The 14,285-nt window shown below is 36.6% G+C and overlaps 1 protein-coding gene across 1 annotated transcript in view; it reads right to left on the bottom strand.

Moving 5' to 3' along the window:
* The window catches only part of LOC139118316 (uncharacterized protein DDB_G0284459-like), a 57,025-nt gene extending 43,026 nt beyond the window's left edge, over nt 1-13,999 (bottom strand). The window contains exons 1-6 of the mRNA XM_070681569.1: nt 13,981-13,999; nt 12,335-12,439; nt 9,260-9,367; nt 8,967-9,078; nt 7,144-7,183; nt 6,667-6,773 (exon numbers count right to left, since the gene is read on the bottom strand). Coding sequence (XP_070537670.1) covers nt 6,667-6,773; nt 7,144-7,183; nt 8,967-9,078; nt 9,260-9,367; nt 12,335-12,393 — 426 coding nt within the window. The 5' untranslated portion in view covers nt 12,394-12,439; nt 13,981-13,999. The remainder of the gene's footprint in view (nt 1-6,666; nt 6,774-7,143; nt 7,184-8,966; nt 9,079-9,259; nt 9,368-12,334; nt 12,440-13,980) is intronic.
* Nucleotides 14,000-14,285: the final 286 nt, after the last annotated feature.

The raw sequence follows: 14,285 nt of genomic DNA, 5'->3' as shown, positions 1-14,285 counted from the left end.
CCCCCAAGACGGTGTCTGTGGGGACTAAAATGCAGTTGTGTTTCTCATATTATCCTATTGGGAATATTTAGTAATTTTGATTCAGTAAATTTATCAACCCTATTCTCCAATAACACAATATAATATGAAACAAGTCATTGACAATGACATAGTCCCCCCTGTAATAGGAGTATTAGTCTTATTGGGGCAGGGAAATGTGGTCATTAAGAAGTATCACTGGAGTGTATATGTTCAGATCTATGGACACATGGGTCTATGTCATTGTTCGCAATTTGAAACAAGAGGCATGTCTAAGTTATGGTTCTTAATCGGGAAAAAAAATCAGACCTCTAGCTATATTGGCCAGGCAAGAAATACATATGCGCATAATAAATGAGGTACAAGATGTGACATCTTAAAGGGGAAGTTCACCAAGGATGATTTTTTGCTCACGTGTTTACACACGTGGGCATATGTCGCAGCGATGTCTGTCTGTCTGTCTGTCTGTCTGTCTGTCTGTCTGTTGGTCCATTATCTCAAAAACGGCTTATCAGATCAGAATCAAATCTGGTACATATATTCAGTTAGCAAATGGCAAGAACTGATTAGTTTTTGGTGGGTCTGGCTTGCATACTTTTTGCTCATTTGCATAATTAATGATTTTAGAAAAATGGATATATATTAAAAACGACTACACAAAATTTGATGAGATTTGCTACAAATGTTGATCACACCAAGATATATCAGCAGTGGGAACCATTAAGGGTGACATGAAAGATAAATGCTAATTTGCATATTTAATGAACTTTCCTAACTAGGGATATATGTCTGATTTGACTTGATCAAAATTAACCAAACTTGGTATGCATATTAAAGATACTATGATTTAACATTATTGAAAGTCATTAAGCGTTTTAATTTCAGCCAATTCCCAATTTGCATATTTCATGAACTTTGTTAATTAGGAATATATATTTGAAATGACTGGACCAAAGTTGATGAAACTTGCTACATGTATTGAAGCCACTATGATACAACATTTTTGAAAGTCATTAAACATTTTTACTTCAGCCAATTCCGAATTTGCATATTTAATGAACTTTCCCAATTAGGGATATATATCTGAATTAACTTGATTGTAGTTGTTGAAACTTACTATATACATCAAAGATACTGTGAATAAGCATTATTGAAAGTCAAAAGACATTTTTACTTCAGCCAAAACCTAATTTTAATATTAAATGAATTTTCATAATTAGGTATATTTATCTTAATGGACTTGATCAAAATTGATGAAACTTACTATGTAAATTAAAGACTCTATAATTCAGTATTATTGAAAGTCATCCACCATTTTCTCTTCAGCGAATTCCTAATTTGCATATTTAATGAACTTTCCTAATTAGAGATATATGTCTGAATTGACTTGACCAAAGTTGACAAAATTTGCTACACATATTGCAGATACCATGATACAACATTACTGACAATCACTAAGCATTTTCACTAAAGCCACTTCCTAATTTACATATTTAATTAACTTTGCTTATTAGGGATATATACCGGGATTTACTTGTTCAAAGTTGGCAAAACATGCTATGTACATTGATGATTATACCAGGTACTAGATCAAAACAATATCGAAAGTCATTTCACATTTCATGTCAGCTTATTTACAATTTGCATATCTAATGAGCTTTCACAGCTCGGCATATATGGCTTGAAGACTTGGCCAACGGTAATTACACTTGCTATATAAAATGGTGATACAATAAGAGCAGTAAAATTACTTTAATATTTTTATTTCCGCTCATTACATATTTGTATACTTCATGACCTTTTAGAATTAATCGGCGGTGATTATTGTTCATTATGTTGATCCACAGTCCCTCTATCCACCGGTCTGGAAACGCCTATTGTAAAAGGTGTCAATCACAAGACCGCACAGCCGAACCGCGATACGAGGGCCAGTCACGTGATAATGCGTAGCTTGGGTTTGTCCTGCATGCCACAGTCCCCCTATTGTGTTTACGCTTTTCTCGAATTTTCGCTGTTTTTGGCTCTATTAAGTGTTCTCTGCGTCTATCTACGACACGAAGACAGAAATTATCATATCCTGAAACCGGTGTGTGTTTTTCGTGATCCTTATCCCATCGTAAATGATGATAGTGTGCGATAATTTCTGGGGTTGACCGCTGCGAGTGTGTTGACGTACGTAGCACAAGCAACGGCTGGAATCACACCGGAAAATTTGTCGTCCATTTCTCTTGCAATGCTAGTAGTCAGTGTCTCCAAATATGATCTAAATATGTTTTCTGTGTAATATTCTGTGAAATCATGTCTGTTAACTGAGCAGAATAGGAAAGACAACTGCAGAAATGCATGTAGATTTTAGTTGTGTGGTCGCACATTTTCCCATGCGGCGTCAACATGGCGAACTCTCGATACGTACGCTCGCTCAGGCACGGCTGGAAACACACCGGAAAATTTGTCGTCCATTTCTCTTGCAATGCTAGTAGTCAGTGCCTCCAAATATGATCTAAATATGTTTTCTGTGTAATATTCTCTGAAATCATGTCTGTTAACTGAGCAGAATAGGAACGACAACTGCAGAAATGCACGTAGATTTTTTTCGCATATATATTTTCCCATGTGGCGTCAATATGGCCACAGTCCCTGTATCCACTAGAGGGACTGTGATATGGCGAACTCTCGATACGTACGCTCGCGCTCAGGCACAGTAAATACCTTTTACAAAATGCTATCATGTCAACACAATAACAAGTTTGGTAATGAACTACTCAGCTGTCGATGTTAATATTCAGCTGATTTTGCCTGTCTTCTTGATTTCGGGCAATAGTCCATGACACTTGCGAACAGTGCATGGCCATTTTGTTTTTCGATCGTGATCATAATGCAACCATAATGTGTGGTCCCTTTCAAGCTTTATCTAGAGGGGCAACGTTACCCATTTAATGAAAAGATAAATTGTTTAGTGTTTCTAAAGTGAACAAGTTGTAATGTTTTGTGATATTCTGAAAATAACAACCCACAAACGTCATGTTTTTGAACGATCACATTCCGGCTGTCATAGGATCGTGGGTAGCGACATCGATATAGCGGCCAGTTGAACATTGTCAGTGTCCTTTGTTTAAGGTGTGAATCGTGTGTTGGTTCATATCACGGAGTGTCACAAAGAAACCAGCCATGCTTTTCCAGACGGGTGGATAGAGGGACTGTGGTTGATCATAATAATTTCAATGAAGTTGCAAACATGTGGCAAAGGTTCAAATTTACACATAACTTCAATATATAATGAAACACGTGAGCATTTACAGTTCATATCTGGTTACATATGTGCCAGCTTTGTGGTCACTTACCCCGGAAAAGCTATTTTCGCCATTTATAACTTGCAAGATTTTTTACAAAAATCGATAGACATAGTACAGGAAGTTGCCCATGTAATTTGAATCATGGGAAAAAGCGCCAAGCTTGGAGCTTGCACACGCCGCCCTGGAAGATATCCCAGAATCCACCACTTCATCTTCGCTTCAAAAATGACGGCCATCTAGCGATACCGAGGTAAAGACGCTAGATTTTCAAACTAATTTTAAGAGACACTATGTATTTTCTAGTAAACTCATTTTCACGCCTACAACATTTTATTGCCTGATGTACAAGGCAGTGGTATTTTTTTACGAATTTTCATTAGTTCTACGCATGAATTTTTTGATCGAAAAATTGATGCTTTGTAAAGTTTGGTCAAACATCCAATGTATTCACTTTTCCCCGGACGTTTTTTGATGAAAGTCATATGGTCAACCCGGTCAATGTAGTATCATTCGACTCTTAATGGTACGAAATGTGTCAAACTGTCATCCGACCCCTATCGACCCCTAGCGTTTTCACGTAATGGGGCTTTCTTTCTGCCTACTTTTAGCGATTTTCTAAAATGTGGACGCCTTATGTAAACATAGCCAGGCCGCTAGGCCTGCAGCTGGGGCCGGGGCAGCAGGCCGGGGCAGCAGGTCACCTCGACCCCTGTCCGTTTCGACCCAAGTAATTCACACCCTCTTGTCGTTGTTTGTGGTCAAATCAATCCCGGTGCCTTAGTCACTTCGACCTCAGTCAGTTTTCATGTTACATGTACCTGACAACGTTTTACTGAGTACATTATGCAACTTGTTTCTGTGAGAAAAACTGCTGGCTTCGCTACAACAATCCACGGGACTGTGAACAATCTGATACTTGTGGGAGGCCTGGGGTACCCCGGCCCCATTGTCATTTACTGACTAGGGAACGTGTCTCACTGAAGTAGGGATGGATAAAGCATGTCATTTACTGATTTTTGGAAATAAGGCATTCGTCATTATTGCAATTGCTTGCCATATGCGGCAAGATTGAATGAGCGAAGCCAATCCGCTCGCCTTGGTGTCTTGACGCCAAATGAGCCTATTTCCGGTTTAGGCGTTGGGCTTACAGCAATGCATTATAGGATATCTTCCAGGGCGGCGTGGAGCTTGCATAATGTGATATGGAAGGGACCATTTTCCCATGGGTATTGCATTGTCCACTCACCCATGCTTAAACCAGGCTGTGTGTATTTAAATAATTTTTGTTTATACAGTTCATCCTTGCATAAACAATGAATCACTTATAATAAACTTTCCACTGTAAGATTTTGTGTAGCTGTTTACTACTGTGTTACTGTGAGTGGACAATGTGGGGGGCCATACCCGTCCGAAGATGGTCCCTTCCATATCACATTATGCAAGCTCCAAGTTTGGAGCTTTTTTCCCATGATTCAAATTACATGGGCAACTTCCTGTACTATTTTATCGTTTTTTGTAAAAAATCCTGCGAGTTATAAATGGTGAAAATAGTTTTTCCTGGGTAAATGACCACAGAGCTACCACATATGTAAAAATCATCCTTGGTGAACTTCCCCTTTAAGGTTTATTATCCAATCAAAATTGAAGCGTAAAGAACTTGTGGTTACTGAGTTATGCATATATGTGCATAATCAAGGTCAAAGGTCATCAAGGTCACGTGACATTTTGAAAAAAAAATTGTATTGCTAATTAATCCATATATGCCAAAATTCAGACCTCTGGCTCTATTGGCTTGCCCACAATTATATATGTGCATAATTAATGAGGTAAAGCATGTGTTGTCATAAGGTCTCCCATCCTACTAAATATAAAGGACATAGCACAGTTGGTTACTTATTTATTGACATAATCGTGTATTTTAGGTAAAAGGTTACCGAGGTCATATGACATTTTGTCAAATAATTTCTATCCTATAGTCTATCCCTATATACCAAAAATCATACATCTAGCTCTATTGGCTCGCTCAAAATTAGATATGCACATAATTAATGAGGTACAATAAATGGCGTCATAAGGTGTCCCATCATACCATATATGAAGGGCATAGCACTTGTGGTTACTAAGTTATGGACAAATATGTATATTTGAGGTCAAAGGTCACCAAGGTCATGTGACATTTTGTCAAAAAAATTGTATTGCTAAGTTATCCCTATATACCAAAAATCAGACCTCTAGCTCTATTGGCTCGCTCAAAATTAGATATGCACATAATTAATGAGGAACAATATGTGGCGTCATAAGGTGTCGCATCATACCAAATATGAAGGGTGTAGCACTTGTGGTTACTGAGTTATGGACAAAGATGTATATTTGAGGTCAAAGGTCAACAAGGTCACGTGACATTTTGTCAAAAAAAATGTATTGCTAAGTTATCCATATATACCAAAAATCGGACCTCTAGCTCTATTGGCTCGCTCAAAATTAGATATGCACATAATTAATGAGGTACAATATGTGGCGTCATAGGATGTCCCATCGCACCATATATGGGAGATTTAGCACTTGTGGTTACTGAGTTAAGGACAAATATGTATATTCGAGGTCAAAGGTCACCAAGGTTACGTGACATTTTGTCAAAGTGTCTGAGATATCTGCGTGAACAGATGGACTCACGGATGGACTCACTGACGGACATGACCCAATCTATAAGCCTCCTGGACTTTATTTGTGGGGACTAAAAACTGTGTCACTGCATCCTTTTTGCAATATGAATACGATGAGAAACTAAATTTTATTTTTCTTGGCCTTATACATGGGAGTCTATGGACTGCCTTATACATGGGAGTCTATGGACTGCCTTATACATGGGAGTCTATGGAGGTGAAAAATAAAAAGTCCTCTAACACGGCCAAATTTGATCGCATTGTGAAACAAATCAACGTGCATCTGTATGAGGTAGGGTACTATCCTTGTACCAAGTTTGAACGAAATCGCTCCAGGCGTCTCTGAGATATCTGCGTGGACGGACGGATGGACGCATGCACGCACGCACGGGCGGACGCACGGACATGACCAAACCTATAAGTCCCCCGGACGGTGTCCGTGGGGACTAATAAAACCTCGTGGTTAAAGGGACCACACAGTGTCGTGGAGGGGTGTCTATCAAAGTTCAACCGCATGAATACGGTGCTTTAAATGGTACACACACATTGGAATAACATTATAGCAATAATCCCTCTGTATGCAGGTATAAAATCAGTTTGGAATGATTTAATCCATGTAGCACTGTTATATACTCAAATCTTGCATTCCTCCCTGCAGTGGGGAATATTGCTTATTTCAATGACAAACTTACCAAAGCAGCTGCCTTGAGCTCACACTGTCCACACACTGGACCTTTGACAGACTTACTACTTCTGCTTGTAGTAACTACTGGTTTTGAAGATGATCTTTCTGGTTTATCTGTAAGCAATCAGCCAATAAGAATTGAATTAACCATCAATCCCTCTGATGGCAATTGATATGCTAATGACACAATAGACTGTAGGAGGAAGATTGAAGTGTCCCTGACATATACAACATTAGTGTATTTTAATTGTTGTTTTGATGGTTCCATTTCATACTCATAAATTTCAGATTTGTCATCAATAACTCTACTGGTATCTTGCAGATTTAATAGTAGAATGATCTTCAGAGTGATTCATCAACAAGATTATCCATTTCACTACGGCAATGTATGATCACCTCCTGTGAGACAACTGTACAATGTATAGAAGCATTACATTCTTCCTAATACATGCTTCACTACTTATGAAGTATGTAGTAAACTTACCTAAGGGTTCATCCTTAAGAACCTTTATCTTTTTTGGTTTCTACAACAGAAAAAATTTCACAACAAAAGTTACACATAACTATGACAATGTATGATGAAAGAGACATATCAACTAATTTACTGATGGAATATCAGTGTTTGCAATTCACTATTTTCATCTTGTCTCAAACAATTTAAAGAAATTATTTTCCAAGTTTACATATAGCCACATTAATGTAATTCCTTTGCCATGTTTATCTAGTCCGACTCATTCTATTGGTTTCACTCAGCTGGAATTGGAAATAACAATGAAATCTATAGAATTCATCCGCTGTTACCTATCCTATTTGCCACACTAGCTACGCCAATACTTGATGACTTCATACATTGTTACTTATCCTATTTGCCACACTAGCAACGCCAATACTTGATGAATTCATACATTTTACACAGTTATATTCAAACACTCATGATTTCTTCACAATCATCAATACTATAGTTTCTTATTTGATATGAACACAAACATCAGCAAAGATTATCAAAACTGTGAAGACTGCTCTGGAGTAAGTTTTTCTATAAATTGTTTGTTATACTTTAATAAATGGACAATTATCAGCATGAACAGTCATCATAATGACCAAACCTGAAATGCAGATGGGGGAAAATAGAGTTTTTAACATTGTCTCATTTTGGGTTTGTGCTTACACCATGTTTGTACAAACTAGGAAATAAGCATCAGTCTACCTGCTGGGGGGGGGGGGGGGGGAGGGTAAATTGGATTTGGTATTCCCTGCAATGGGGCATCTTGTAAATTGTGTATTCCCTGTATATTGAACTTAAATATGAAAACACAAGTAATATGAGAGAGTTTCAGCAACGACTGAAATACTTCTACAAGTCAAAGCTCTTGGCCAGTATTTCAGTGCCACAAACTGGCAATAAAGACAGGCTGTTTCGTAAACTTTGATTAATGCTAAGTTCAATTTCTTGATTTGGAAGAGGTCCCTTTTGTTTCAAGAATCTAAGGTAACACTTCAGTAAATATTACATAGGGATATCATCAATATCATATATCATGATATCATGTGGCTTTATTGAAATAACCTGACGAGGAATTCAGTTGCAGATCCTACAATCATTGTAGGTTATTATGATACAGAAAAAACTTCATAGTCTTGGCCCTTGCATGATGAACACATGTAAAATTTCTTACTTAGGATTCTTTTCATTAAGCAGATTCAGCCAACTGGCACCAGTACTTTGTGATATTGCTGAATATAAGTGCCAATCAATACCATGTTATACCAGATCAGTTTGTAAGTTAATAATAGCCAACACGCGTAATGTTAGTTTGGGCAAACCACACACTGGGAACATCAGGAGTATAGGATTGCTTGCAGTCAACGTGGTATTGAGAGATATTGGTATTTGTGTTCTATAAACCCGCAAACTCTAGCGTTCTATGTGAAATTGATAATTTTTGGGTTCTTTTCAAACCTTAATTTTGCTTGATATAAATTTGAAACAAAATACCGTGATTGCATTTCCAGTTTTCTACTACAATAATAATGTTGATTTGTAGTACACATTACATGCTGGTGCAATAATTTTGCAATGATCTGTTTTCACTAATTCTACAAACTCACAAAATTCATGAAATTTTATGGCATAGGTCATGAAATGAACACGTTTACAGTCATTGCAAAGGTATGTACCCTTTGTCTTGGACAGGCAACGTATCAAAGTTACCTGCCTGGAGCCAGTTATTTTCCATGACTTTTTTACATCTGTATGCATCCAATGTTGACAAGTAAAATTTACTGTGATACTGTTCTGATACTGACCTTGTCGCTTGACTTGTTTGATTTTGATTTGACATTCTTTTTCAAAACATCTTCAGCATGTGTGGTCAAAGCCCCTGGTTGGCCAGCACTCCAGTAGTTGCCTCCTTGTCGCCTTAACAGAAAATTATTATAAATGGAGTATGGTTACAAGATTAGATCTTTTTATCTGAGGATTCACAAATATATTTCCTGAGCAAATCTCTCTATAAGGTCAACAAACATTATAATACTTATGTTGCAGACCAGTTCATTTTTTAGATTAACTAGGTCATTTTTTATCATAGGCCACTTACTCTCTCTCTTCTTTTTGTATACTCATTGCAAGTTTCAATTCTCGAAGTCTTTCTTCCATCTGACGACTGTCAGCTTCTAGCTGTTTGGTGTCTGTTGTCTTAATACCCCTGTAAGAGTAATTCAACATGATGATTAAAGCACATACCAGTATATATCATCTACTGTATACTGTTGGATTAGGATAAATGAAGATTGATATTCACATTATTGTTTTTGGCATGACCTTTGTCCTTTCAATAATAGACAATGAATGAGACGAGTGTAAAGTTGGCGTCATCCTCATCTTTAGCGTCAAGTGACCTTTCTAGTTGATACTGAAAATGACGCTACTCAGCGTCAGCTTCAGCGTCATATCCAAAGAATGCCAAAGTGATGCTACCAAATGACGGGTAAATGATAAAATTCGCCCATAATTTAAAAAAAACAACTCTGTTCTTTTACAACCTTTTTTTGAATCATAAAACTAGTTCAAAGGTAATATTTTATCAGAAGAATATCTCATAAAGACTAGTTTTTTTGTAGTGTTCATAATTTTCAGTCCATGATCCATTGATGTATCTGTTGGTGTCCTGTTAACTCTTGTGTTAAGATTTTCCTAAAATTGGTTCAAAAAAGGCATAACAAGGTCTGCATTGAGTAAAAATAGGGCCAAAGTCCCTAAAGGTACTATAGACATGGATACAAAATTAAGTATTTCCTGACTGTATAAAATTATCTCACTAAGGTCATCCTAGGTACCTGTAATCCAAATATTACCAAGCTGTCAGACCAGCGGTTTTGAAAAAACAAGCGACCCAACAGTCAACAGAGCTCTGCTGTGTTATGTAGACAATAACTTTTTGTGACACATGTATTGATGAAGAAGGTGGATATCTTTGATAGCTCATTTCAGGATGGCCTGACCAAAAATGGCAAAATTAGCTGCAAAAATACAAAATTGATGATTTCATCATAATTTCAATATATTACATTAAGATAAAGCCTAGGAACCTGTATACCAAATATCAAAGCTATCAGATGAGTAACTTTTGAGAAACAAATATGTTAACAAAAATGGCAAAAATTGACCCAACAATACAAAAATTAAAGATTTCATCAAATTTCAATATATCACACTAAGACAACCCCTAGGCACCTGTATACCAAATATCAAAGGCATCAGGCAAGTAGTTTTTGAGAAAGACATTTTTTGACCAAAAATGGCAAAAATTGCACCAAAAATACAAAATTGCAGATTTCATCATATGTTCAATATATCATATTTAGTACATCTGTGGGAACCTGTATACCAAATATCAAAGGTGTCAGACAAGTGGTTTTGATGAAATAAAGTTTTGACCAAAAATGACAAAAAAATTCCTTAAAAATATAGATTTGCATATTTCACCACAATTTGCACAAATCTAAGTTGGGTTATCCCTAGGGACCTGTATACTAAAATAACAAAGCTGTCTGACCAACGGTTAAGAAGAAGAAGATCTTTTACCAAAAACACCTTTTTTGGCGCTCATTTGCATATTTTCAAGAATATCAAAAAATTAAAAAAAAAAGTTTCTCATAATCATATTTTTCATCTACACAACAAATATCAAATCAGTAAGTACTGCAGTTCTAAAGATATTTGAGTGGACGGACACCTCACAAACGGACATACATACATACATACATACATACAGACTGACACCGGACGGATACCCATCCCAATAGCTTCTATAGAGTACAGTCTATAGTAGCTAAAAATTGCTACATGAAAGGCGATATGAAACAACATATAAAACAATGAACTTGTATAAGTATGACTTGAGGCCTGAAAAGTGGATGTATATTTGGTGTCTGTTGTCTTCATACCCTTGTAAGAGTCATTCAACACATATATATCATCTATACTGTTGGATTAGGATAAATGAGGATTGATATTCACATAATGTTTTTGGCATGACCTTTGTCCTTTCCTATGTTCAATAATAGACAATGAATGAGACGAGTGTAAAATTGGCGTCATCCTCATCCTCATCTTTAGCCTCAAGTGACCTTTCTAGCTGATACTGAAAATGACGCTACTCAGTGTCAGCTTCAGCGTCATATCCAAAGAATGCCAAAGTGATGCTACCAAATGACGGGTAAATGATAAAATTCGCCCATAATTTTAAAAAAAACAACTCTGTTCTTTTACAACCTTCTTTTGAATCATAAAACTAGTTCAAAGGTAATATTTTATCAGAAGAACATTTCATAGAGACTAGTTTTTGGTAGTGTTCATAATTTTCAGTAATGTATTTGTTGGAGTTCTGTTAACTTTTGTGTTAAGATTCTCCGAAAATTGGTTCAAAAAAGGCTTAACAAGGTCTGAAATGAGTAAAAATTGCCACATGAGAGGCGATGTGAAACCCCTAATTATTCGGAACACAAAAAACAACGAACTTGTATAACTATGACTTGAGGCCTGAAAAGTGGACATGTTAACATACAGCATTTGAACTTTAGGGCTAAGAATGTTGTGTCGTAACTACATTGTGAGAAACGGATTTTAAGATGACAGGTTACTAAATATTATGAAATACAAATGCCATGGTGTTGTGATTAATATTTAAAGTGATAAGAAACTTGGAGCACATTTTTACAGTCGCTTTTACACTTATCATTCTATCAGACGCAGTTGTGAATAATCAGAATCGGTGAAGCTGATGCTGTAGCATCATCCTCATCCTCATTTTCACATGTGCGTAAGGATGAGGATGACGCCAATTTTATGCTTGTATGGATGAGTGCCCATACAAAATTTACAAATCTGTTCAGACCTTTTAACAGTGGTTCTTCTTGGAACAAAACTGTACGCACAGAGCATGTACGACTTTCTATTGAAATATATGTGGAAGCACCTGGTTAAAACTGCCACTAAAATGTGTAATTTTGTGATTAACGTAACAGTTTTTCTGAAATGTAATGTAAGATTTAAGATCTGCCTGAATTTTCTCTACGGTAGCTAAATGATGATAAATCAATGTTACATAAATGAAGGAAGATGGTTATTGACAAAAAAGCTTTATGTAAATGAAATATTAGAATAAACATACCTGACTTTCATTGACAAAGAGTTGTCTTTGGTAGACGTTGTAAACTGTGGCAAACTCATGGCTGAAGTATTCACTCTGCACTCTCTTGGTCGACCTTTCAAGGATCTTTAGAGTAAATATAGAATAAATAAATTATTATACGATTGACTTTGCGACATGCCATTTTCAAAATATCAGCATGACTTACATCTTGGTAGATCAAAACTAAACATTTGGATAAAAGAAACTGGCTTTGATTGAAAATGAATAACAATTTATATAAGAGCATTGAATACAGCTGCAGGTATCCAGGTGTTAATGAAACCAAGTTTTACGCCGATGAAAGTGCCAGGAATGAGGATGTAAGTTCACATTTTGCAGGTATAAAAATTTTGTATTACATTTGATCCTTGAGGAATATAAATTTTTGTACTGGCGAACTTCTCCAAACTGAAGTGAATAACTGCAAGACACACAATGATCTATATTGGATGAAAAGAGGTTGGCTGTCAACAGTTCGTTGTGTCTCCTTTGTCCAAATTATCAACATTGCCAGTGTGGCAAATGCCATGGAATTATGACCTTACCCAAACCAAGAACAGAAAGCTTGATGGAAAGTTCCAAAGGCATAAGTTTGTGTCTGGCAAAATATGCAAACCACACTGACTTCTCATGGTTACATAATGAAGGTAAAAGACCACAACGGTAAAAGGAGTTGTAGACAGTCTAGCAGTACTGTCAAATTGTCTGAATATTGGAATCAAAATGTTTGGGTACATACATGTATCCATTTTCTAAATACAAGAAAAAACTGCTACAATCAATTATGCAGTATATTTGCCAATAAAGTGAACCATCACGTTCACTGCAGTTCCACATTCGGACAAATCACAAATGGAAGCAGTAGTTCACTGAAAATGTATCTTCCCAAACAAAATTATTCTGGATGATGGGACTCAATGATATATTCATGATGAGATTACAAAGGAAGCAAATTGTTCAACTTTAAGTAAATTTGACAATTTAATGGAAAACAACATTGAAAAGACAGAATTACATCAGTACTTCACATATGAGATATTGCATATCTGCCTCTTTATAAAATATGCCCTTGAATAGAATCAAAAATTGGAAAACAGACTTTGGAATACATCTAGGATTATCACAGTTGAAAAGTGACTGAATTATAACACTACTTCCTGGGTTCCTATGAACAGCAATACAGTCGGTAGCTATATTACAATCATTCTGAGAAAATAGTTGAAGTAACTGTAATATTACACATACATCAAACCCGATTAAGTATTGAAGATATGAAGATTTTGTTGATGTGAGCTGCTTTTGTTGATGACATACCACTTGATGTACTTTGAGTATCACAGTATCAACATTAGAAATGTCTGTCGGGGTATCTCTGCAAGCCTGTGGTGGGCCACAAAAGAAAATGTTTTGTTCCTCACAATCTCACCCTCAATCATGTCGATCTTGGCAAGCTGCATCAGTTAGTTTTGTTTTGTTTTTTTTTTCGGGGTAAACCCGATCTAAAAGAACCTTAATGGATGTACCAGACGAGCTGCAGTACAGTAGCTCGAAGTTTTGCAGTCATTATTTATAACTAAACTTGGTTTCATGTCCATCTTGTATAGACGAGATTACCACCACAATACCTCCACTCGCTGGTCACTGAAGGCCCGGTAACCTATCTCCCATGTTTTCCTATCGTGTGATCTCATAGTTCTGAAGGCACCAATAAATTGTATGAGACAGGAGTCTTCGCATACCAGCAAGTCCAACTCCCGCGATCATTTAGGTTCAATGCCTACGGGAATGAACTTTCGATATAGGGTCAACACGAACTAAACGCAAACGTAGGGTAAATCGATTCTAACCTTGTTATAGTTTCGCTCCGCTGATCCTCCACCTAGCTCTATTAAAAATCTAGGACTTTATACCAGCGTATACAAAAATGCTG

Source organism: Ptychodera flava, chromosome 19, assembly GCF_041260155.1.
Source record: "Ptychodera flava strain L36383 chromosome 19, AS_Pfla_20210202, whole genome shotgun sequence".
Taxonomy (NCBI): Eukaryota; Metazoa; Hemichordata; class Enteropneusta; family Ptychoderidae; genus Ptychodera; species Ptychodera flava.
The sequence above is the reverse complement of the archived record's forward strand: the minus strand, read 5'-3'. Positions and strand labels throughout refer to the sequence as shown.